The sequence below is a fragment of the Callorhinchus milii genome, unplaced genomic scaffold (assembly GCF_018977255.1).
Source record: "Callorhinchus milii isolate IMCB2004 unplaced genomic scaffold, IMCB_Cmil_1.0 Scaffold1, whole genome shotgun sequence".
NCBI classification, from domain to species: domain Eukaryota; kingdom Metazoa; phylum Chordata; class Chondrichthyes; order Chimaeriformes; family Callorhinchidae; genus Callorhinchus; species Callorhinchus milii.
In genome coordinates, this window is record NW_024704742.1 from 83,439,431 (window position 1) to 83,464,846 (window position 25,416).

The 25,416-nt window shown below is 40.5% G+C and overlaps 1 protein-coding gene across 4 annotated transcripts in view; it reads right to left on the reverse strand.

Annotated features, from left to right (window-relative positions):
- LOC103185468 (lysine-specific demethylase 4C) overlaps window positions 1–25,416 on the reverse strand; it is a 196,339-nt gene that overhangs the window by 83,596 nt on the left and 87,327 nt on the right. For all 4 annotated transcript variants that reach the window (XM_042332573.1, XM_007903982.2, XM_007903983.2 and 1 more), the window contains exons 11-14: window positions 24,911–25,037; window positions 7,041–7,222; window positions 6,110–6,323; window positions 5,950–6,026 (exon numbers count right to left, since the gene is read on the reverse strand). In XM_042332573.1, the coding sequence (XP_042188507.1) occupies window positions 5,950–6,026; window positions 6,110–6,323; window positions 7,041–7,222; window positions 24,911–25,037 (600 nt within the window). The remainder of the gene's footprint in view (window positions 1–5,949; window positions 6,027–6,109; window positions 6,324–7,040; window positions 7,223–24,910; window positions 25,038–25,416) is intronic.

Genomic DNA, 25,416 nt, shown 5'->3' on the forward strand with positions numbered 1-25,416 from the left:
ATTTTTGTTTAAAAATGTACCATGGCAGATCATGTTATCATGTAATTCTCAGTTTTACTGATGACATGAAGATGGGAGGTGGTATAAATTATGAAGAAGAAAGCAGAAAATTGCAAAAGTACAGACAGATTAAGCAAGTGGGTAGAACTATGGCAGGTGATATATAACATTGCCAAATGTGAGGTAGTACATTTCAGATTCAAGAACAGAGGATGCTATTATATTTTAAATACAGAAAAACTAAGAGGAACAAAGGGGTCCAAGTCAATAAATCATTACAATCTAGCTCACAGATACAGAAAGCAACCAATTAGACAAATAATGAGCTTTATAACTGAGGGTCGACAATATAAAAACAAGAGAAAGTGCTGGGATTATATAGAGAGCTGGCCACCCCTCATTTGGAGTACTGTGTTCAGTTTTTGATTGATAAGCAAAGTATAATAGCCTAGGAGAACATCCAGTGATGATTCGCTAGATCAATACCTAAAACGATGCACTGTTACAATGACAGGCTGGCTACATTTGATTCATATTCTTTAGAGTCGGGGAGCAATCAAATTGAGATGTTTAAAATAATGAAGGCAATTCACAAGAGAGGTAATGAACAACTACAATAACAACAACAACAAAATTACATTTGTGTAGTGCCTTTCACGTCGGGAGGACGTCCCAAGGTGCTGAACAGACAGAGTTACGGACCCAAGCTGAGTGTCGAGATGGGGGAGATGGGAGGGCAGGGGGGAAGCAGGTGATCAGGGAGATCAAAAGCACGGTCGAAGAGGAGGGTCTTGAAGGTGGCAAGGGAGGGGGCGAGACAGAGGGGCTGTGGGATGGAGTGCCAGAGGGTGGGGACAGAGTGGCGGAGGTCTGCCCGCCAATAGTGGGGCGAGCGAGGTGAGGTCTTGATGCAGGCCGGAGCCCGCTGAGCGCAGGGAGTGAACAAAGTAGTAGGGGGTTAGGAGGTTGGAAAGGTAGGGGGAGCAAGACTGTGGAGGGCTTTGAAGGTGATGACCAGGATCTTGAACTGTATCCTCTGTGTGATGGGAAGCCAGTGGGGTCGGGCGAGGATGGGGATGATAGGGTCACGGAGCCTGGTGCACGACAGGACATGGGCTGCAGAGTTCTGGATGATCTGCAGCCTGTGAAGGGAGGAGTTGGAGAGGCCGACAAGCAGTCAGTTTGCATAATCGAGCCTCGATGTAATGAATGAGTTTATGAGGGTTTCGGTAGCTTCTGGTGTGAGACAGTGTCGGAGCGGGCAAAGTTGCGGAGGTGGGGGGAGGCAGAGGGGTTCATGGCGCAGATGTGGGGTAGAAAGGATAGTTTAGGGTCAAACAAGACCCCAAGGTTGCGGACTGGCTTAGTAAGGTGGAGTGTGCAACCGTGGATGGTGATGCTATCAGCGCCTGAGGTGAGAAGATGCTGACGGGAGCCAATCAGGAGAGCCTCGGTCTTGTTGACGTTCAACTGAAGAAAGTTAGCTCTCATCCATGACTTGATGTCCGACAGACATTCTGTCAGCGCAGCAGTGGTCCTGGAGTCAAGGCTGGAGGCAGAGAGATAAGAGTTGAGTGTCATCTGCATACATGTGGAAGTTAACCCCATGTTTACAGATGATGTCACCAAGAGGGAGCATATAGATATTGAAGAGGAAGGGACCAAGGACAGAGTCCTGAAGAAAGCAGCACGATATGGTCTGGGGACTAGAGGAGAAGTGTTTGATGAGATGAAGTGCAGGCGGTGTGAGAAGTACGATCTGAACCAATTAGGGACAGTGCTGTGGAGGTTGAGGTTAGAGGAGAGGCGGTGGAAGAGGATAGAGTGGTCGAAGGTGTCGAAAGCAGCAGAGAGGTCAACTAGTGGGATCTAACCAAGGAAACTATCTAAACATTAGAGCTAGAATAGTTAGATGGATCAGAAAACATTTCTTCAGGCAGGAAATTGTGAAAATGTTGATTTCATTAACCCAGTAGGCCATAAAGGCAGAATCCATTGGGATGTTTCAAAGGGAAATAGATGCTCGGAAAATAGGGGGTACAGTCACCTATATCATTGCTAACAGTCACCAATCGCTGTGTGATAACTGATGTTATGCCCAAAAGACAGAAAATCTTCAACTCATTTTTATTTTCCAGAATATACCAATAGAACACTATGTAGATCTTTTGCTAATTCCTCTTCTCTTCCCCTCTAAAGACTAACTTCATTTTATTTGGGTTGGGAAGGACTACTGGCATGGGTTTCCTTGCCAAGTGCTCAAATCCATTATTTACAATGGCTCATAAGCAATTTTCCACCACAACAACAACAACAAGATTGCATTTATAGAGTGCCTTTCACGTCGGGAGGATATCCCAAGGCACTGGACAGTTGGGTCAGGACCCAAGCAGGGGGGAAATGGTCAGGGTGAGGGGTTCATTTGAAGATAGTGGCCCCTACTTGCCTTAAAGACTAAGGTTATATTTTCAACATAGGAGGACACTTGACACACTGTGTTGGTGCCAACTGCCACCTGTTTTTCTGTGACTTTTTTTATTAATTCTATTACCTCACTTTCCAGCTCTTTCCCAATATCCCTGAATGATTTTACTGCCCAGGTGCATGTCAACAACAACAACTTGCATTTATATAACGTCCTTCACGCGGGATAGCGTCTGGGAGCACTTGACAGTGGTGGAGTCTGACAATGAGCCAGGGGGAGAGTGAGTGGGGGTGACCGTAAGCAAGATCAAAAAGGAAGGTCTTTAGGCAGAATTTGAAGGTGGGGAAGGACTGAGGGAGAGAGTTCCAGAGTTTCAAGGCATAGCGGCGGGGACGAGGGACAAAAAGGAGGCTGGAGCCGGGCAAACAGAGGCAGCAGGTGGTGGAGTCGGGGATGAGCAGGATGGATAGGTAGGGAGGTGCATGGGCTTGAACGGATTTGAAAACAAGTGAGAGAATCTTGAAATCGATCTGTTCGGTAGTTCCCTTTTCAATAATTCCATTGGTCCAGTTTTCAGTTGTCATTTGGGGAAATTAATTGAACATTCTAGCAACCTTGAGTGAAGAAATTCTTTCTAACCTCTCTCGATTTTACCTCTGCAAGAGATCATATATCTAGACTCTCTGGGGTAAAACAACAGGAAAGCAAAGCACAACCTGGCCTTCCAAGTGTGATATTCAAGAGCAAAATGGAACGATTGTCATTCTCAAAATTCAGCAAAGTAATTAGCTATTTAATCTCATTGTTGTTTGCAGGAAATAGGTGTTGCAGAATGCTTACCTACACTATACTTCAAAGTAACCCATCATGTAAAACCATTTGGAGACATTTCAACATGATAAGGTGCTATATCAAATACAAACACCATTTCCTCTGTTTTACCAGCCAGTGAAAGTTTCTCAGTATTCTGCTGAGATAATACCGTTGTTGAAGTGAAAAGTTGGTTGAATGCAGTGGAACCAAGTATACATTGAATTACAAACTAAAATGCCAAAGGCCAAAAATATTCAGTGATTTATTGTTTGGGAAAAAAAGATCATCACTTGACTGAGCAACAGGGCAAAACATCACAACTGATGCTGGCAATAGAGGAGTATTACAAAAACCCATTGACTTCTGCAAATTGTCTTCCAAAGAAAAGGAACCCAAAGGGAAGGTCACCTACTTCCTGACAAAGTGCCCTCAAACAATCACTTGAAACAAATCTTTTGCCATTTAGTGAAATTAAATGATCCATTTCATCCAAAGTATGAGATATAAAAATAAGGCACTCTCCTGAAAATTGACAAAGCAATCATGGGTTTTTATCCATGAACCGCTCTGCCTCTACCCTCAACTCCAGGACCATTGATATCCTGACAGACTGTCTGTCTGATATCAAGTTCTGGATGAGAACCAACTTTCTACAGTTGAACGTCAGCAAGACTGAGGCTCTCCTGATTGGCTCGCGCCAGCACATCCGCACCTCAGGCACTGGCAGCATCAGCATCCGTGGATGCACACTCCACCTCACCAAGCCAGTCAGGGACCTAGGCATCTTGTTCGACCCTCAACTGTCCTTTCTCCCCCATATCCATGCCATGACCTGCTCTGCCTTCCTTCACCTCCGCAACATTGCCCGACTCCGCCACTGCCTCAACCCTCAGGCCGCCGAAACCCTCATACATTACAACCACGCTCGACTATGCCAACTTCCTGCTTGCGCCCTTTCCAACTCTTCCCTCCACAAGTTGCAGAGCATCCAGAACTCTGCAGCTCGTGTCCGCTCCCGCACCAGGCTCTGTGACCCCATCATACCCACACTCACCAGCTCCACTGGTTCCCCATCCCTCAGAGGATCGAGTTCAAAATTTTCATCCTCACGTTCAAGGCCCTCCAAGGCCTTGCCCCCTCCTACCTCTCCAACCTGCTAACCCCTTATCAACCTGTCCGCTACCTCCACTCAGCAGGCTCCAGTCTGCTCCATGTCCCTTGCTCGGTCCGCCCCACTATCGGCGGTCGGGCTTTCAGCCTCTCTGCCCTCACCCTCTGGAACTCTATCGCACATTCCCTTCGCCTCGCCCCCACTCTTGCCTCCTTCAAGGCACAACTCAAAACCCTCCTCTTGGACTGTGCCTTCGGCCACCCACCTACCTTTCACCCTCCCTGATCTCAGTTATTTTGCCATGTTTAGCTCTTATCAATAAAGTGAAAAAAGGTAGGTTGGCAGTAAAATGTACCTCTCAATAGCACCAACCAACCCCCGCAATTTCCCGCAAAATCTGCCCAATTTCCCTCGAATATTTGGCAAATATTTCAGCAATTTCCCATTGGCCCTGCTCATGATTCATTCCCCTAACCCTATGCTTAGACACTAAAAGTTCTTGTCGAGGCAGTTGTACCATAAAAAGGATGGTGGAAGTGCTAAGCTGACAGAGGTCCTTTCTTGACCTGTGAATCAATTGACTTAGGATAAAGTCTACACAACCGTACCAACACAGAGTATTAATCTCCTCTCTCTGCTCTGAGGTCCATGTCCACTGAACGGTATCTTGAACACTTTGTTCTAAAGATCCAGTGGAAGCCAATAAATAAAAATGGTAATTGTAATTCAGCAGGATTCATCAGGCAGCCGACTGTACGCCTCAACCTAAAGTGCTCACTACATCAGACTGCTCTTCAATCCAGCCAAATCCTTACTACAGATTCAATATGGATCAATCTGTGACATGGAGCATGTATACAATAAATATTTAATTATACTACAATCTCTTATCAAGAACATCAGATGAAAAATGCACCATTTCCTCGGCGTCCAACAATTCCAGGGAAATAGGATTAATTCTCTTGAGTGGCAACTTCTAAGCAAAAAATATGTTTCAAAAATACAGTGTAAAGATGGCACTGACATTATTTAGAATTGTTATTCCTCTTCTTCCACATACTGTGCACCATTCCAGTACAGAAACACCGAGTTGCCAATCTAGTCCTAAACTATGTAATGCAACCATTTGCCAGAAGCTGCTTAAGCTAAGTTAAATAACCAATTGCAAGAGCTACATAAACCGTGTTATGTAATTGTTGTTAGGATTGATAATCCCTCCAAAACCAAAAACAATCATAAATTGGTCATTTTCAATCTACGACTGTTTGTGGGACATTGCTGTGCGCAATTGGCTGCCGCGTTCGCCCACAAATGTACAGTCAATTCACTTTACAGTGTGTTCTGTGAAGCGCTTTGGGACGTCCTCCCGACGTGAAAAGCGCTATATCAAATGCAAGGATTATTATTATTATAAACGTGGAAGCTCACCTTGATGGTCAGTGAACTATCCTTCAACAAATAATAATGGGGTTTACGATGCAACTCCACCTGTTGTTGCTTAAGGCTACTACTACATCAGCAAACACCCATCCAAGGCTATTGTAATTTGGCATTCAGCTGAACATGACAACTAGTGAAATCCAGTAACATAAGTACTTACTGCAGTCCATGCTCCAATTATACATCGCGAGCAGGTCCAACCATCATGAATTTCATGCAGTGGAACACCATAACAACCTGTGGGACAAGAAAAATGTCACAACAATTCCTCGCATAATTGAACATTTAGTGAGCAGTAATGAGTAGAATAATGAACTTACTTGCATGAACCTGCATACAGCATTTTGCACAGGAAATCAGTGCACTAGTTCCATCCTCTTCAATAAATGAATTACCAGGAGAAGGCTCATTATTTTCTTCACTGTATGTAAAGCACATTTCTGGAATGAGCGGTTTAGTCTTATGCTTCGTCATTCCTGGCAACTCAGAAGTATCAGTTTTGATTTCGGACTTTCTTTCTGTCGGGTTATCAGGCTAGAAGTTAAAGAAATATAGTGCACAGTTATTATCCAATGCTCCTTTTTTAAAGATTTGTACAGAAATATCTAATAAAATCAAACAGGCATAACTTTTCGCAAGCACTTTTATCTAGTCCAAACTACAGCTCGTCAGTTGTTCAGTTACATCCAATGATTCAGTTAAATTTTAAAAATCCTTAAACCCCGATCATTATTTCAATAAAACAGTGCAAGAGGCTAAGAAACTATGGAACAAGAAAAGATCATTCAGTTCATCAAACCTGCTTTTTCCACTGATCATTAACAATCTGCTCCATCTCTATTGCTTACTTCTAAGTAAGCATATAAATAAGCTAGTATTCATATAAGCACATCAATGTATTTATAATCTCAACCCCAATATATTTATCCAGCCTCGTTTCACATTTTCTACATCTGTATCATGACCTCTAAAACTTTTTTTCTCCCTCTCCCCTTCTTCAACAAAGTGATTTCAAAGTTACATAAAGTGATACAACACAGAAAAAGACCATTCAGCCCAACACTGCGCTAGTGTTTAAGCTCTTTATATATTAAGCAACATATGCTGCCAATCTAGAACTATAGTTATAAATCAATGCTAATTTTAGATAAACTGTTTTTGAAACAAAAGGGTTTTATGAAATGAAAAAGATTGACATTTCCCCCCCCACTTTACTTTCTCTTAAACTTTTAGATCATTTAATCATTTTACCTGATAGTAAGGAAAGAAAAGTGAGCAAATGGCACAATATGGTTCCATTTTGGAGGCTTCTCCATTGTACTCTTTCTCAGCTTGGATGTTTAGGGACTTGTTCTGCCATAGTTGGACAAGCGGCTTGGCCCAAGGCTGAGTTTCATTTACTTCCTCTTCATTGGAATTGGAATCAGGCATTTCTATAAATAAAAAAAAGTTATACATGGACTTCCTATTTTTCAGATGCACCAATGGTTCCATTTCAATGACAGCTCATTTTCTAAGGAACAACCAATTGAAGCCACGGCATATCAAAAGTTACATTAGGTACTTCTAAAATCTTCAAGGCTGACAAATCACAGGAAAGGAAGCTTGCTGGAGATGAAAGACGAGATACAAATGTTCAAATCAAGTCTGAAAGTCAAAGTCAAATAATTTCTTAGAAGCAATATTTTACACAAGTGGATTTTAAACATGTCGGACTTCTCAAGACAGAAAACCTAATTACAAGCACAGGGAGATGAGATTAATTGATTGGATGTATATTAATAATAATAAGTTAATATAAGTTATAATAATCCTTGCATTTGATATAGCGCCTTATCACTCTTTGAGATGTTTCAAAGTATTTCACAGGATATATTGCAAAGTGCAGTAACTAAATATAATAACGGAGGCTTCCTTGATTCATTGTCATACAAGTTTAAGTGCTGGTGGACAGCAACCTCTGGAACTCCCTAAATCTACCACTATCTCACCTCCTCTCTTTCTATCTTTAATTCCCACTCCAAATCTTACCTCTCTGAACATGCCCTTTCCACCACCTTTTCCCTTGCTCGGCATCAAATTTATCCCTTTAAAATGCTCTGAGATTTTCCCCTACGTGAAGCGCACTAAACAAATGTAAATTGTTGTTCTTCATTTTCTGCGATTGGACTTCAGAACGTTGCTGTAATTGAGATCTCCAAGCCCAAGAGAAATATAGCCTGGGAGACTCATACCCCGGACTAACCCTCATCTTCAGACCAGAGATAAAATTGTTAACCTACCAGTTCTGTCAGAATTTGAAGAATTTTTCCACTTTCTTTCCAACATGTTTTAAATATAATACTTGAATTTGATTTAGAACCTTATTTCATCAAAACACATCACGCCACTTTACTGAGTTGTTTGTTCACGTGTAGTACTTGTGGGCAGCTGATTTGCACATAGCAGTGACCCACAAACCACCATAAAGTGAATGACCACTTTTTTAATCTAAAAGATTGTTGGTCAGGGCACCGGAAACAACTCTCTTTGCATATCAAGGAATCTATAATGTCCACCTGAACAGACAGATGGTGACTCGATTTAACATCTCATTTGAAGCTGATCAGTTGGTTCCATGTTTTTCTCTCACACTGAGAAGGATCAGCTTGACTGTGCCAAAGAGTGCCATCTAGTGCCCTGACAAAATCTTTCCTGTGTTTTCAATCTTCCCTTTGTTTCCAAATTTTGCTTAATGCATTTTTTTCCTCCAACTGGTTCAAAACGTAAATGTATTAAAATGCTAAGTACTTGGTACTATTGCTACACACTTGTGATTGCTAACCTAAACTTTTGTCTAGAGGCAATAGAAATTGCCAAAATAGTAATCCTAATTCTACCTTTTCGTCAAATGCGAGATGAAGAAACTTGACAATTTGTATGCCAGTTTACCTCACTTGGGCAATAATCTAAGAATGAAAATTTAAATTGAATTAGCCTTTTAGTGTCTTGTAACTTGAAAAACATAATTTTCTAAGATTCTGATAATAAATTGTAGACAATTATAATTAGTTTGTAGAGTAAAGCAGTGGACTTAATGTATTATAATGCAAATTTACTTTTGAACCAAGGCAAAACCACTTCAGATCTTCATCTGATCACTATTATCTTGTCCACTTGCCCAGTCTACTGATGTTTCCAATTAATTGTTCCAGTATATATATTATATGCTGAAAGAGGGAGAACACGAGGGAACTGAAAGATTTGGACAATTTTTCAATTGAAACTGTGGCTGGTCTGTTTTCTAGAACATATTTTTCATGTTTAAACAATTTTATTCTTTGAATGAAATTTTAAAAAATGATTTTTCTTCAAACCAAATATGCTGATTCAATATTCCAAGTTAAAACAACAACAAATTACATTTGTATAGCACCTTTCAGGTCAGGAGGGCGTCCCAAGGCACTGGACAGTCAGGGATTTGGACCCAAGCTGGGGTTGGGATACAACTTCTAACAACTCCAAAAGCCAGTGTTTGAGGGTGCAGGACATTACAGTTTGCTCAGGTGGCAACCCTAAAGTGGCCAAGTGTAAACATCTTTTGAGGGTGAGAAGTGAAATAGTGAAATAGTGGGGATTCCAGCTGCTCAATAAGTTATCTGCCCCCTCTAGGAGCATTTGCAGTGAAACAAGATATTTTATCAGCAGCACCGAAAAGTTGAATACAGGTAATTTTACAACCCTCTAATTTTGTCCTTACTTTTCTGAGCCCAAATAAGTCACAACTACCCTTTCAAGGTAAAGGCCAACAGTACATTGTATATAGCATCATGATTTCTGACATGATTTCAGCAAGATGCTCCAGAGAAGATACAGGAACGGGAAAGTCAAAGGTTTCAATTCTAACAAACTTAGAATTCTGTTAAGATGCATAAGTGTTCTCAACTTTAGAGTATAACCTGTGAAGCGTTTTGAAACATCTCGATGACTTGATAAGGCTCTATATCAAATGCAAGGATTATTATTATTATGTACCTATTTATTTTGTTTCCCACCATCCATCCTCAACAGTAAGGCAGTTTTGTGCTATGCTCACAGATAAGTGCGCTGAGATTCAAGCTCTGTTCACTGAAAATTCCCTGCTGCCTCGTGCAGTGCTGCTGCCATGGTTTTCTTATGAAACAGGAATACAAACTTGTTCAGAATGTTAATTTTTTGAAAAAATACGCTGTGGATCTTCCCCATCAATACGGGGTCAGAGGACAATTAAAGCCAGTTGTGACAAATATCAGCAGTTTCCCTGCAATTTTAATGGTGCAGAGCCAGAACCGTATTTTATCTTGTTTAACAGATGTGAAGTCATATAAACTATTAGAGCACCATTTCCGACTGCCAATCCCAGGCTTCTATGCTTGAGGATAGACAGCAGTGATATATTCATGCTGTGTACCGCATCATGTGCTTTGACAGGAAAATAGGAAGACATCTGCTTTTTTTTCCAGGCAATTAAATTATTCTTATCTAAACTATCTCCAGGCATATTATATGTAAACAAAAATATTAACGTTCAAACACGGTTTGAAATTATCTCAATTTTGTATGTTAGCATTAAAAATATTCTAGAATTAGGGATCTTGAGAGTAATGCTTGGGTAAGTTCAGTTCACTTTGGCAATGTTGCTTATAATGTGATTTCCCATTATCCACGTATATTTTTAACGTGTATGTTTACTTTATACCCTTAGATTGAAATGTTACAAACATGATCAACTGCCGATCTTTTACGTGACAAAACAGTGTCTGCCATTAGTCACTAATGGGCATCGTTATGGTTTTTAATAGTTAAGAACTTTGCTCAGAAGAAATACGTAATGCACCTGGTGCAAAAGTTCCTTGGGTAATGAAAATGGAGTAATTATATCCTGTCGCTGCCCAAATATTACATTTCCAATCTTTAATATATTTATTTAACACTAATGGTATAACTAGCCAATTGAGTGCACAATGTAATAAGGTACAATAAACAGCTTGCAAAAAAAAAACACATGGCTATTAAGTCCAATTTATTTTTGATAAGCAGTAACTGACGTAAAACAGTGCTCCAATCGCCACTAAGAAATACAAATTTTAGGAACAGGAGTTTCTTATTTTAGCAACAGGATTCTACGCAAGTCATTACTTATTTTTATTACAAAACAGACGGGAAGAAAAACCTTGTGTAACTGTTTAAATGACTCATCTGAGACCATCTGGAGTTGTACAGTTGCTTTCAAAGATCGAGCAATGATTTTTGCATGCTATTAAGGAGTAGTAATCTCTCGATGTGAATGAGTTTAATAGCTTTTGTTTTAGAAAAAAATCAAGTTATTATAAAACCACAGCACAGGTCAATTTGATTTAATTCTTTCAAAAACCAAAATAACTTCCTACTATTTTAAAGATCCTGTGTACAATAAACAATTGAAATTGAATGGTTATTGTTTTGGTTTAATTAAATTCAGAACTGCATTAGAAAATTTATTCTAAAACATGTTAAGGTATCTGTGTGCAAATGACTATATTGCAGTATAATTTATCTTTTTAATACTTTGAAATTACAGTTTTAACTACTTCTTAAGGACCAAAAATGGACATGGTTGAAACAATAAAAAGGGATTGGATTGTTGGACCTAATTAGTTTTTCCTGCTCCAAAAAATGTTTTTTAAATAATAATCCTTGCATTTGATACAGCGCCTTATCATGTCATTGAGACATCTCAAAGTGCTTCACAAAATATATTGTAAACTGGATTGACTGTGTATTTTGCGGGCGAAACGCAGCAGTCAATTGCGCACATGTAATAAAAAATCAAATGTCACCCACATTAAACTCATGTGGGTGATATTTGCAGGACAAGGATTTATTGTCCACTCCTGGTACTCTGCGAAGGTAGTTGTGGGACCTTTCTTTAAATCGCTGGCTGCAGTCCTTACAGAGTTCCAAGATATTGACCTAAAGATGATGAAGAAACAATGTCATCTTATACATTTAATCATTCCCTCAGAGGAACTCATTTGTTTCAAATTTACCTGTCTAACCCTATTTAGCTCACCACTGCAAGACCAATAGCATCCATTTGTTCTCCACTGCAGTATGTTTTGCTTATGAGCAAGTCAAAATCATCAAATCAATCTATCCACTTCCTTTGCCCATTTTATAACATAACATGTAGGAGGAGCAGTAGGCCATTCGGCCCTTCGAGCCTGCCCTGCCATTCAGTCATGGCTGATCTTCTAATCTAATGCAGCTAATAACCTGACCCTGCCTTATCCCCATATCCCTTAATCCCTTTTGCAATAAGAAATCTATCTATCTCAGTCTTGAATATGTTCAAGGACTGAGCGTCAACAGCCCTTTGGGGTAGTGAGTTCCATACATTCACTACCCTTTGAGTGAAGAAGTTCTTCCTCAACTCAGTGCGAAAGGGCTGGCCTCTGAGTTTAAGGTTGTGACCCCTGGTTTTAGTTTCTCCAACCAGGGAAAACAATCTCCCACTATCTACTCTATCATGGCCTTTGATGATCTTATAGGTTTCTATAAGATCCCCTCTAATTCTTCTATATTCTAGAGAATATAGGTCCAAATTGGTCAGCCTGTCCTGGTAACTCATCCCCTTCATCCCTGGCACTAACCTAGTAATAATAATCCTTGCATTTGATATAGCGCTTTTCACATCAGGAGGACGTCCCAAAGCGCTTCACAGAACACACTGTAAAGTGAATTGACTGTATATTTGTGGGCGAACGCGGCAGCCAATTGCGCACAGCAATGTCCCACAAACAGTGGTAGATTGAAAATGACCAATTTATTATTGTTTGGGGTTTGGGAGGGATTATTATTAGGCGTGTGGAGTAAGGAAACTTGCCCAAGGTTTTGCCCTGCCTGGAATTGAACTCGGGTCTCTCGCTTGCAAAGCGAGTGCTCTAACCACTGAGCTACAGGACTCCACAAATCTACGCTGCACCCACTCCAAGGCAAGTACGTCCTTCCTTAAATAAGGAGACCAAAACTGGACACAGTATTCCAGGTGTGGTCTCACCAGGGCCCTATACAGTTGCAGCAAGACTTCCCTACTCCTATACGCTAATCCTTTCATAATGAATGCTAACATACCGTTTGCCTTCCTAATCGCTTACTGCACCTGCAGACTAACTTTCTGTGATTGGTGTACAAGGACACCCAAGTCCCTCTGGACGCTAACACATTCCAATCTCTCCCCTTCTAAAAAATAACACGCTCTACTGATTTGCTACCGACGTGGATGACTTCACACTTCCCCACATTATACTTCATCTGCCACCTACCTGCCCAATCACCTAACCTCTCTATATCGCGCTGCATTTTTTAAATGTCGTCCTCTGTGTTGACACTTCCTCCTAGTTTTGTGTCATCCGCGAATATAGATATATTAGCTTCGATGTCCTCATCTAGATCGTTGATGTCGATGGTAAATAGCTGAGGCCCAAGGACTGATTCTTGGGGCACTCCACTAGTCACATCCCGCCAATCCGAAAAGGACCCGTTTATCCCTACTCTTTGTTTCCTACCCGTTGACCATTCCCCGTTGATATGCTCCCCCCAATTCCATCTGCCCTTATCTTTTGGACTAACCTTTTATGCGGCACCTTATCGATTTATGATGTGGGACACAATACAATATTACCAAATTTCAATTTCCTGCTGCAAATTTATTCTCAGTGAGATGCAGGCAGAGCTCCAATAATACTCATTTTTAAATGTTATTAGAAAACCAGCCCCTTTCTGCCTGTTTAAGAACTTTAAAAATACAAGAATTCGTAAATGTTATTGGAATTATATTGGATTTATATTGCCATTTTTGGTATCAATTTGATCTTGAAGCCACCTTCTGGAGGTAATTTGGGGAGGTAAAATCAACTAAACCTGGATTAGGTTAATTCAACAGAAATGGTATTTATGCTTTTCAGTTGAAACGTATTCATGCATAATAAATATGAACTAAATGGTTACAGAAATATTTTAAAATGGTCATTTTAGCTAGAAGTTTTATATGTATAAAATACAGAGATACCTTATTTGTTAGTAATATTAATAATCCTTGCTTTTGATATAGCATCTTATCAAGTCTCTGAGACATCTCAAAGCGCTTCACAGGATATACTCTGTGTTTTGTGGGCGACTGTGTGTTTTGTGGGCGAAATGCGGCATTCAATTGCACACAGCAGTGTCCCACAAACAGTCGTGGATTGAGTGACCACATTATTATTTTTTTTAGGGATTAATACCCCCGGAAAGTGATCCACCAATCGACTAACACGCGGGTTCCTACTTACTGCTAGATAAACAGAGTCGTGTGCCTGTGGAGTAGGAAAACTTGCCTAAGGTTTCTCCCTGACCCCCCACCTGGGAATCGAACCCAGATCCTCCCACTTGAGAGGCGAGGGCTCTACCCACTGAGCTACAGGACTGCACTGCATTAGTAGACCTCATTAGGAGGTTTCGTTATTTTATTTTTTAATAGTAATGCACTACCTAAGCGTCCTATTTTATACCAGTATTTCAGTTGTGACATCACATTATGAAACCAGTGAGCTCTTCAAGCATGCCATAACCTTTACAACAACTTGTACTAACATAGCGTTTTCATGTAAGATGGATGTCTCAAAACATTTGTCTGACAGGATAAGGATCCGTGATTGGAGACGATTACAGTACTGGAGTTCCAGCATGGAATATCCCAATGGGGGAATTCTACTACCCCAAAGAATTCCTCATCTCTGCTTCACTGCTGTCAGATGCATTCAGCAGAGACTTTAGAGGCTCTCTCACAGGAGCAATAAGGGAGCCTTGTAAACAGAATGGGTGTAATGAGAGGTAGAGGTTGGGGGAAAAAGAGGAAAATATGGCCAGAAATAAATTAAATTCATAGATCAAACATATTCACTTACTTATATTTCACTGTGAATTTTCTCTAATTTACTTACACTATTTTTACTTTCTCAGTTGGAATAAAATATTTGAAAATAGTGTAAAACAAAATTCTAGTCATCCTACACAGAATAGAAAGCCATTCTAAATCACTATTCAGATTCATTTGAATACATAGCTAAAATACAATGAATTAACAGGAGATTACATCTAAAATAGCAAAAATGAATATTGTAGGTGGGTTTGAATTTTTAATTTCTAGTATAACCGATCAAATATTCATGCATCGGATGATAGGATAAAATATCCAATATTTCATACCAATTTGATAGAATAATAATCATGCAAAAGTGAATTGACTCAATAAAATGTAATTTAATTATCATTGGTGATAATTATCACATGAAATCAGTTACATATTTTATCCTGCTACCTGTATTGACATTGTACTCCAAATGGTACTTTAAAATAGTCTTTGAATTCCCAATCAAAACAGCCATATACAAGTTCATTCCACTTCATTAATAAACCAACTGCTGAAATACAAAGGCTTTCTCTTACCCTGTCCTCATCTTGCAAATTATTTTCATCTCACTTTCACATAAGTCCCTTCATGCCCAAGCACCAGCCTAACATATCTGATCTCTTCATATCCCACTCCTCTGCTCTCCCCACCCTTGCTCAACTAAGGTAGTCCTGCTGCGTTTCTCCTGAATCCTCTATGCTACCATCAATCGCCAAGCCTTCAGCCACTGTGCCCCTAATCTCTGGAACTCCCTGCCTGAATCCCCTACTACCCCTTCTTTATCCATCCACCTCTTCGACAATGCCAATGGTCATCTTACCCCTCCTTCCTTATTCACTGTCCAACCCTGGCACTGTACATCATTTTGCGACATTATCCTATATATATGAAGTCCAAAAGCTCAGTGGTTAGAGCATTCGCCTCGCAAGCGAGAGACCTGGGATCAATTCCTAGCAGGGTGAAATGTTGGGCAAGTTTCCTTACTCCACATGCCTCCGTTTACCTAGCAGTAAGTAGGAACCCAGTTGTTAGTCAATTGGCGGATCACTTTTCCAGGGGTAATAATTCCTTCAGCCTTTCTGACCCACCCTTTGGAACTCCAACCCACATTCCCTTCACCTCTCCCCCTCCCTTGCCTCCTTCAAAACCCGTCTCAAGACCCTACTCTTCGACCATGCTTTCATTCACCCTACTTTCCCCACTTCTTTCCACGATCCCGACCTCCAGCTCGGGTGCAAATCTCTGACTGTCCAGCGCCTTGGGACGTCCTCCCGAACTGAAAGGCGATATACAAAAGTAATATTTTCTTATTATTCTCCCAATATATCATCTTCCGACGCAAGATGAGAATTGAATATCGTGAAACAATGGTATTAGTACTAAACAGAGACCTTCCATTATGAAAACCATTTCAGATGTGGTGTCTGTCTTGAATAATACCTTTGATTTGATATTAACTGGGAAGCAATTCTTGAGTACAATCAAAATTAAATGCTTTTCAATGCTCCGTCTTCAACGCCATGTTTAATATAACAAAACATCCATTTTTTTCCAATCTCAGTAATCAATCGTGGGCTGAGAGGACAGTCAGAGCTGGGTCCATGCAAAACAATTATCTCAAATAGAGGTTTTCATTATGGAATAATGATTTTGGAGAATGGTATATTTTGGAGAATGTTAAACTGCATACATTTAGATGAAAATCAGTGCCTATCTCAAAATGGTTTGTTGTTTTAAGAACGTTTTATTTGCGATTTAAAATTACCCCAATGGTTTCCTCTATCCCAAAACAGACGTGCAGAGATAATGTGGGACAAGAGGATTCCCCTTGGACTATATTAGGCAAAGGCAACATCGTGTTTACGTCCTACTTATAAACTGATTGCAGGATTTTTAAAGCTTTTTATTTAAGCCTTTGAATGTATCCCATGTTTCAATTAAATACTGCACTTTCTGTTCAAAGGATATTAAGCATTCTTTCTTGGCAAAAACAAACATTCACCGCACTCTTAATAAGTTGGATTGTCAAGGATTTCTGGGACCTACTCGTGTTCTACAGGAGCAAATCTTATCACATTCGGGAAGTGGACATATCAACAACAACAAGATTACATTTGTATAGCGCCTTTCATGTCGGGAGGAAGTCCCAAGGCGCTGGACAGAGTACAGCATTTCAGACCCGAGCTGGGGTTGTGGGGGGAAGGGAGGGGAGGGGAAGGGGGGTGACCGATGCCATGGTTGAAGAGGAGGGTCTTGAGGCGGGACTTGAAGGAGGCTAAGGAGGGGGTGAGGGGGAGTGATTGGGGGATGGAATTCCAGAGATTGGGGGCAGAGTGGCTGAAGGCTCTCCCGCCAATGGTGGGGAGGGTGGGGAGGGGGACATGGCGCAGGCCCGAGCCAGCTGAGCGGAGGGAACTGACGGGTTGGTAGGGGGTTAGGAGGTCGCAGAGGTAGGTTGGGGCGAGGCCATGGAGGACTTTGTATGTGAGACCAGGATCTTAAACTGGATCCTCTGAAGGATAGGGAGCCAATGGAGTTGGGCGAGAGTGGGGGAGATGGGGTCACAGAGTTTGGTGCGGGAGAGGACATAGGCTGGAGAGTTCTGGGTTATCTGCAGCCTGTGGAGGGAGGAGTTGGGAAGGCCGACAAGCAGGGCGTTTGCATAGTCGAGCCTGGAGGTGATGAAGGCATGAACAAGAGTTTCAGCGGCCTGAGGGGTGAGATAATGGCGGAGTCGGGTGATGTTACGGACGTGAGGGAAGGCAGAGCGGGTCATGGCTTGAATGTGGGGGAGAAAAGACAGTTGAGGATCGAACAAGACACCTCGGTTCCTGACTGGTTTGATGAATTGTGGTGTCCAACCATGGAGGTTGATGGTGCCAGAGCCTGAGGTGCAGAGGCGCTGACGCGAGCCAATCAGGAGGGCCTCAGTCTTGTTCACATTCAACTGTAGGGAATTTGCCCTCATCCAGGACTTGATGTCTGACAGGCAGTCTGTCAGGACAGCAGTGGTCCTGGAGTTGAGGGTGGAGACAGAAAGATAGAGTTGGGTGTCATCCACATACATGCGGAAGTTGACCCCATGTCTGTGGATGATGTCACCAAGAGGGAGCATGTAGATATTAAAGAGAGGGCACGGACAGAGCCCTGGGGGACGCCAGATGTGACAGTGCGGGGGCTGAAGGAGAAACAATCCCAGAAATGCACTACTTACTTAAATGAGAACAGGTTGGAAAACTCTGGATAAGCTCCCAAGGGCCACTGCCATTGAAGTAAATGAGCCGTACAAAGACACACAGTTTTTCTCTCCCCCACCCCCTCCCATTCAGCATCATTACCACTGTGGTATATAGCAGCTCCTAAGGAATATAAATAATGAAGGATTTCACATTAAGTTGCATAACATTTTTATGATGGCACATAATAATTTATCTTCTGAAGAAACTTTTATCCAAGGTTCTCGTAGCCTGATCTGGTAGATGTTAAATATCCAATGTTAAATTCTTTTCCTGGCAAAAATAGTTACTACACTTGAAGGTAAACATTTGTAAGGCACTTTTTAAAAGGCATTTTGACATGATGATACCCTAAAAAAGGCAAGGCTGCTATTTATCAACGTTAGTTTAGGAAATTGCTTTGACTAAAAAGTATTTACCATAGACTTTCCTTCCTATTTAAAAAACATACCCTTAGATGGACATTCTCCTTTAAGCTGCAGTACTGTGGTTTTAACTGGCCCCAATGCATTCAAAAAAAAGTTTCTCACAACAAAGTCTTATCACAAAACAAGTTACTCAGTGCCCCCTCAGGCAGGTATGGTAAGGTTATAGTAACACACTACAAAGTAAACCTGGTTAAATCAAGGGCAGAGCATAATTTCCTTCATAGACACAATCCTGTAAGTAAGTTCAAATTCATACCACTTCAATCTGGCAAACATTATTTGAATGTTGTGAGAACATTGGTACCAACTATCAGGTGATGTGTCTGGAGTAATGAAAAAAGGTTAAGCCTGGAACAATCTGTGGTAAACCAGGATGTCAAGTGAGGATGAGGACTGTCAACACAAAATATGATTGATGCAATAATGAGGAACCAATACCACAGCTGCTGCAGTTTTTGCTCTTTTCAACAACTTCTCTGGGACAATTACCAATCAGCTATGTAATACAGGTAGATAAGAATATCTTCTTTAAAATAACTCTTGAAAATGGGAGCACGATCCTAACACAACATTTTCACCGGGAAAGTAATCCAAAAGTCTCACTGGAAATTGAAATCAATGATACTTTAGTTGAAACAGCCATAGGCGAAAACTATTCAGGAACCTTTGTAAACTGCAGCCAAAATCAGAATTAAGACAAAGAAGTTGGATTCAATTTTCTGCCAGTGTTAATGAAGTTGAACATTTCAGCATACTTTAAATATTGGCATCTAACCACTACTGTAAGTGCTTTCTCAGTTGTCAAACAGCAGATCTCATCTGACCTTGTACAATAACACTACATGCTATGGCTGCCATGAGTAAAGTATGACAGCAGTAACCAAAACTAAAAGGTTCTAACGCAGAAGCTTGTACTTACTAATTCAGTAAAGCCAGTATTGATTTTATTTTGCATTACTTATGATCATAGTTAGTACATTTCATGTCATCTCCTCAGGGATTAAGTCGATAAACAGCTGAGGAAGTCTACAGATAGAACCTCTGCAAACAAAATTGGCAATATTAATTATAACTCCACTTGGTTATAAGAGAACGAATCTGTCAAATAGAAATCTACCAAAAGATCACATTGCATTTATAACATTTAAGAAATTGTATTGCAATGTACTAATATTACAATTCACTTCATGACAGTTTTGCAACATCGCTGAGCACTAATTGCTATGAGGAAATTGCCTCTGCATCCAGCTACAAAGTAGTCACTGCACTCGACAATAAAACCAGTGAAGTTCTTTGAGATGTCTTGACAGCATGATAATTCTGTATATCAAAAGGATTATTTTAAAATCGATCAACAAATGTCCAAATCATTATACCTCTGCAATGTATGTAGGAAGTCATTTTATAATCCTTGCATTTGATATAGTGCCTTATCACATCTTCGAGACATCTCTGCACTTTACAGAATATACTGAAAAGCGAATTGACTGTATATTTTGTGGGCGAAACACGGCAGCCAATTGCGCAGAACATTATCCCACAAAGAGTCGTGGATTGAGTAACTGATTTATTATTTTTATTTTATTACCCTATAATTATTTCCCTGATAAAAACAGGACTTCCATAAATTATAAAAGCCATCCCAAAATATGGTACACAAGTCGTACTCAAATAGGCATTTCTGACCACCGATCGCCAAGTGTAATAGGTCAACTGCAACTTCCAATTGCTTCAGCACAAGATTCTATATTGAGATAAGGATGAGACTGCTTAATTGCTTAAATACAGTAAACTCCAGATACTTCGACCCTGGCTTAATGTGTCATTACACTTAAGTCATCATCTTGTCAATATCCCGGCCGCATTTATTTACGTATTTATACATATGCTTAACTCGCCACTATGGATAACTCGTCACTGAACTCTTTGTCCCCTGGAGTGACAAGTTATCAGATGCTTACTGTACATGCATTATGTGAGATTTTCAATTTTGTCTCAACGACAATTGCACTTATAAAGAGCCTTTCACGTTGGGAGAATTCTCAAAGCACTTTACAAAGACTGAGTCGGAGCCCAAGCAGGGTGGAAGATAGGATGGGTACGATGATAATAATCCTTACATTTGATTTAACACCTTTCACGTCAGGACATTGTCTCAAAGCGCTTCACAGGATACATTGTAAAGTTCATGTATCACTGCACTATGTATATCGCGGGAACCAATATGCACATAACAATATCCTACAAACTGCCATGAAGCGAATGAACAATTTTATTGGAAGAGATTGTTGGCCAGGACACCAGGAGAAGCTCAGCGGCTGAAAATGATGGCTCACTGAATGCAGTCAAAAAGATAGGTTAGTGCTGTCAGTAATCACTCAATCCTTAAGTTAAAATAAAGCCTCAAGGTAGTCTTTAATAAGCTGTAAGTATAACAGCCAAATGACAGCTACTAAATCTTAAAAAAGTCTGACTTAAGACTCAAACTTTCCTTTAAATTTGTTGTTACCGCATGAGTATTTTTAGCTACTATAGTAATTAACTTGTGGACAACTTAATAACAGCCATTCAGCCAGGGTTTTTTCCCCCCATACATTGTTACCTATTATATTTTCCACATCTCATGATTGACTATTGTAGGGTTCTGGCTTCCCAGGCAATTGACACCAAATTATTAGACAAGTGAGGAGGGTACACTCATAAAGTTCAGCAAAAGAGGCCAGCCTGCTAACTGCCCAGAACAGCGAACAGCAAATATTCACACAATTTCACAGGAAGACACCCTATTTTTTGTTATAAATTGTACTAAACAAGAAATCTCACAATTTAACTTTTGCATTTTTTTTTAAATCCCCTTTTTTCTTGTGGAAAATTTTGCAATTAACTGTCTCAAGAGTCTTCTTGTCCCCTCTTACCCATTCTGTTTATTCTTGTTTCTCTGTCTGCTCCTTCTTCATAGTCATAGTAGGAGTGTGATGGTTACCGTACTGTATTCTACCGTAGACTATTCTGACTTAACTGGAGACAAATAGTCACCAGTCAGGAAAATGCCAGCAGGATTACATTAGAAAAAAAAATCTTGAGACACATAGCATATAGGTTATGTCCTCTTGCATAAACTTGGCTCTAAGAAAATCTCAGCTCAGAGCAGAGTTCTTGTGGGTCGGCATCATGTACATTGGGATCCTTGTGGGCGCATTTTACTTTTTCCAATGCAAGATGCCAATTATGTTATAATTTTCCTAATGAGTACTTCTATAACCCAAGAGAATATTTCCCCCCTTCGCCCCTCCCACCTATCAATGATCAATAAAGACAAAGTTCCCTCCATCTTTTTCATGGTTGCACACTGAAACCTATGTCGTCCTGCCTCCTCCATATCAGTCAAAAAAAACAATGTTACTTGAGCCATGAATCAGACGTGTGCCGTTAATCTCAAACTATGAATATTGGAGCAGGACAAGGCCATTCAACCCATCAAGTGTGTTCTGACAATTCATATCATGGCTTAACATTTTTAATCCCATTTCCATGTCTTTTCTCAGTATCTCTAATACCTTACTTCCAAGTATCTATCTTTCTCCCTTTTAAACATCTCTCCCTGCTCGGATGGTGCAGTGCAACTGCGTCACCACTGAATGTTCAGAATTTGAGTTTATATTTTTGATTACAAGCACTGGAAGTTTTAATATCAATGGTCCCACTGCAGCGCTGACTCAAATTATAAATCTCTGATCTCGACTATGCAGAATATATGAAATGGGCAAAGATTTCTCATTCCCAGGAGTTAGAAGTACAACATGAGGTACATGCCACCACTGATTAGATTTTAATATCTTGCAATTCTTAGACTGCCAAAAAGCTAAGCAGCAAGAAACGTAAAGTGATTTAAATCCCAGCAATTCAATTTAGTAAACAGTGCCTCTGAGATCTAATCCAAATATGAAAATTGTTCAAGATATACGTCATGAATAAACCATAATCTACAAATAGCTGATCTATCCAGATGGCTATGAGAATGAAGGCATCGACATTGACTTGTGCGGGACTTGTTCAATATAAGTGAACAATGATTCATGCAAAGTCTGGAAACTGGATGACGTACAGACCACTCTTAATTATGAAACTAATGGCAGAATTCATTTATTTGCTATTATCAGAATACTTGGCTCAGAGGTAGTTTTCTTGTGTACGAGTCAGAAAGTTCTGGGTTCAATCCCATTTCAGGACCTGAATTCACATTATCTAAGATGACACTTCAGTGTAGCCCTGGGGACGTGTTGCATTGTCAGAGGTGCCGTATTTCAGATGAAATTTTAAACCGAGGTCCGGTCTGCCTGTTCAGGTGGACTTTAAAGATTCCATGGCACTGTTTGGAAAGAGAAGGGAGATTCTCCTGGTGTCCTGGTCAACAATCCCCCAAATAAAATTGGTCACACTCATTTCATGGCTGTTTGCGGAACATTGCTGTGCACAATTGTGCTGCTGCACTTGTCTACAAAACACAGCAAATTAATTTCACAGTAAATCCTGTGAAACTCTTTGAGATGTCCTTCTAATGTGATAAGGTGTTATACAAAATGCAAGGATTATTATTATTACTATTATTATTATTGTTATATTATATCCATTCCTTCTTGGGAAGACAAGATTTCTGAAAAATAAATGAAAACTCCTTGATGGGCAGAAGGATTTTTCAAAAGTTGAGAACAATTAACAAACAGATTTCATTTGGTGTTGGACTTTTCGATGCAACAACAACAACAAAATTACATTTGTATAGCGCCTTTCACGTCGGGAGGACTTCCCAAGGCACTTGACAATCAGTTTCACCCGACCTGGGTGTTGGGGAGGGTGGAGGGCAGGGGGGAAGCAGGGTGATCGAAAGCACAGTGGGTCTTGAGGTGGGTCTTGAAGGTGGCAAGGGAGGGGGCGAGGCGGAGGGACTGCAGGATGGAGTTCCAACGGGTGGGGCAGAGTGGCAGAAGGTCCACCTGCCAATGGTGGAGCAGGCGAGGAGGGGGATGTGAAGCAGCCTGGAGCCCGCTAAGCGGAGGGAGCAGGCAGGATGGTAGGGGGTTAGGAGGTCACAGAGGTAGGGCTTTGAAGGTGATGACTGGGATCTTGAACTGTATCCTCTGTGTGATAGGAAAAACTAGAGGTAGATTGCATATCTTCAGGCATGTATCATTCTTTGACTTTGTTTACTACATATAATAAACAGGTCTGACAACCAAGAGAAAAATATCAAGGTATGTCATTTCTTTAAAGATTTTCATTCCTACAACATGAGACCACCTCATCCATTGACCTCCATGTAGTAATTTAAATAATTTGGGTTGGTGGAAACTTGCTTTTTATCAGATAATATCAAAGAGAACACAAAACAGAGTCATTTGTTGCCTGTATAAAAGCGGGCATTCAAGACAAGGGAGGTGAATCACTCCCACTACAGGATTGTGTTTTGTGGCTCCCCCTCCTTCCCCTTGCTGCCCTTTAACCCCAGTACACACCGAATTTCAATTCTTTTTGCCTCAATTCTTCCAGCATCTATTTTTATCAATGAAAATGTATTTGTGCTGGATTGTGGAACAGTGCAAAAAATGTTTACTGATTTTTATCAAGTCCAGTCAAGCCTATCTGCAAGTTATTTTTCACCAGAGGAAGTTAGATAAAGATTTAGTGAGGAAATGCTACAGGCTGGAGTTAAAGTACTAAGGGTGCGATTCTGAACAAGACACTACATAGAATGAAATAAGGATTTTTTTAAAAAAACTTTGAATGGACAACTATTTTCATATGTTGACTGAAAACACATTGAAAGATACACATTTTTAGTCCAGATAGTGACTGAAAGCTCATCCATTAATGGTGGGGCAGAGAGCGAGCGATGTGCAGCAGGACTAGATCTGAGGAGTGAAGGGTATGAGCAGGAGAATGGAAATGGAGGGTGACTGAAGAGGTACCATTCGAGGCATGGTAAAAAGACATTGTTTAGAAGTAAACAAAATTGTTCAGAAATAAGCCTGTGAAAAGTTCTATTGGCCAATTTGATATAAAAGGCAGCTAATCATCCTCCTACTTAAATGTAAGGCCTTTCTGGCTTTCACATGCCAACCAACACAACAGAAACCCCTCCTCCTCCATTCCTATACCCCGCTGTTTCCTTCTTGCAGAAACTCCCTTGAGTGGGCGGAAGACCTTGAAACAATACGGGATCTGGATTTGTACATTTCTATCTTAACGATTTGTTGTTTTCTTACTAAAATCCTTTTAGATAGTTGCTAAAAAAATGATTCTCAGTTGTATACAGATTGCATACACGTACTTGCCTCAGTATGTTTCAGATTGTGTAAAAGCAAGCCAGAGACTCAATATAGTTCACATGTATTCTTACTATATGTTTAGAAAAAGTTCTGAAAATCCATTGCGTGGCATAATATACAATAGTAATCTGGTAACCTCAATTATTATTAGGAAGTTGCTTTGAAGCATGTTGTCACTCACCTTCATCACTGTTTGACTCCTGTTTGACGAACGTTGATGGTGATCTAGCTGGTGGTTTGCACAAAGGATGTCGTCGACTCTTCGCTGCCTTCTTTTTTCCTACACTTCTGATGAACTGTTCTGGAAACTGAAAACAAAAATGCACAAAATCCTTTAAACAATAACAAAATACAGGACCAATTGCCTATTACTTTTTATAATTATTACTGCTCTAAATAATAATCCTTGCATTTGATACAGCGTTTTATCACATCATTAAGGCATCTCAAAGCACTTCACAGGATATTCTGTAAAGTGGATTGACTGTATATGTGGGCAAACACAGCAGCCAGTTGTGCACAGCATGGTCCACAAACAGCCACTGAGTGAGTGACCAATTTTTGGGGGGGACTGTTGGCCAGGATTCTGGGAGAAACTTCCTTCTCTTTTCGAATATTGTCGTGGTATCTTTTAACATCCATCTGAACAGGCAGTTGGGACCTCTTTTTAACATCTCATCGAACGAC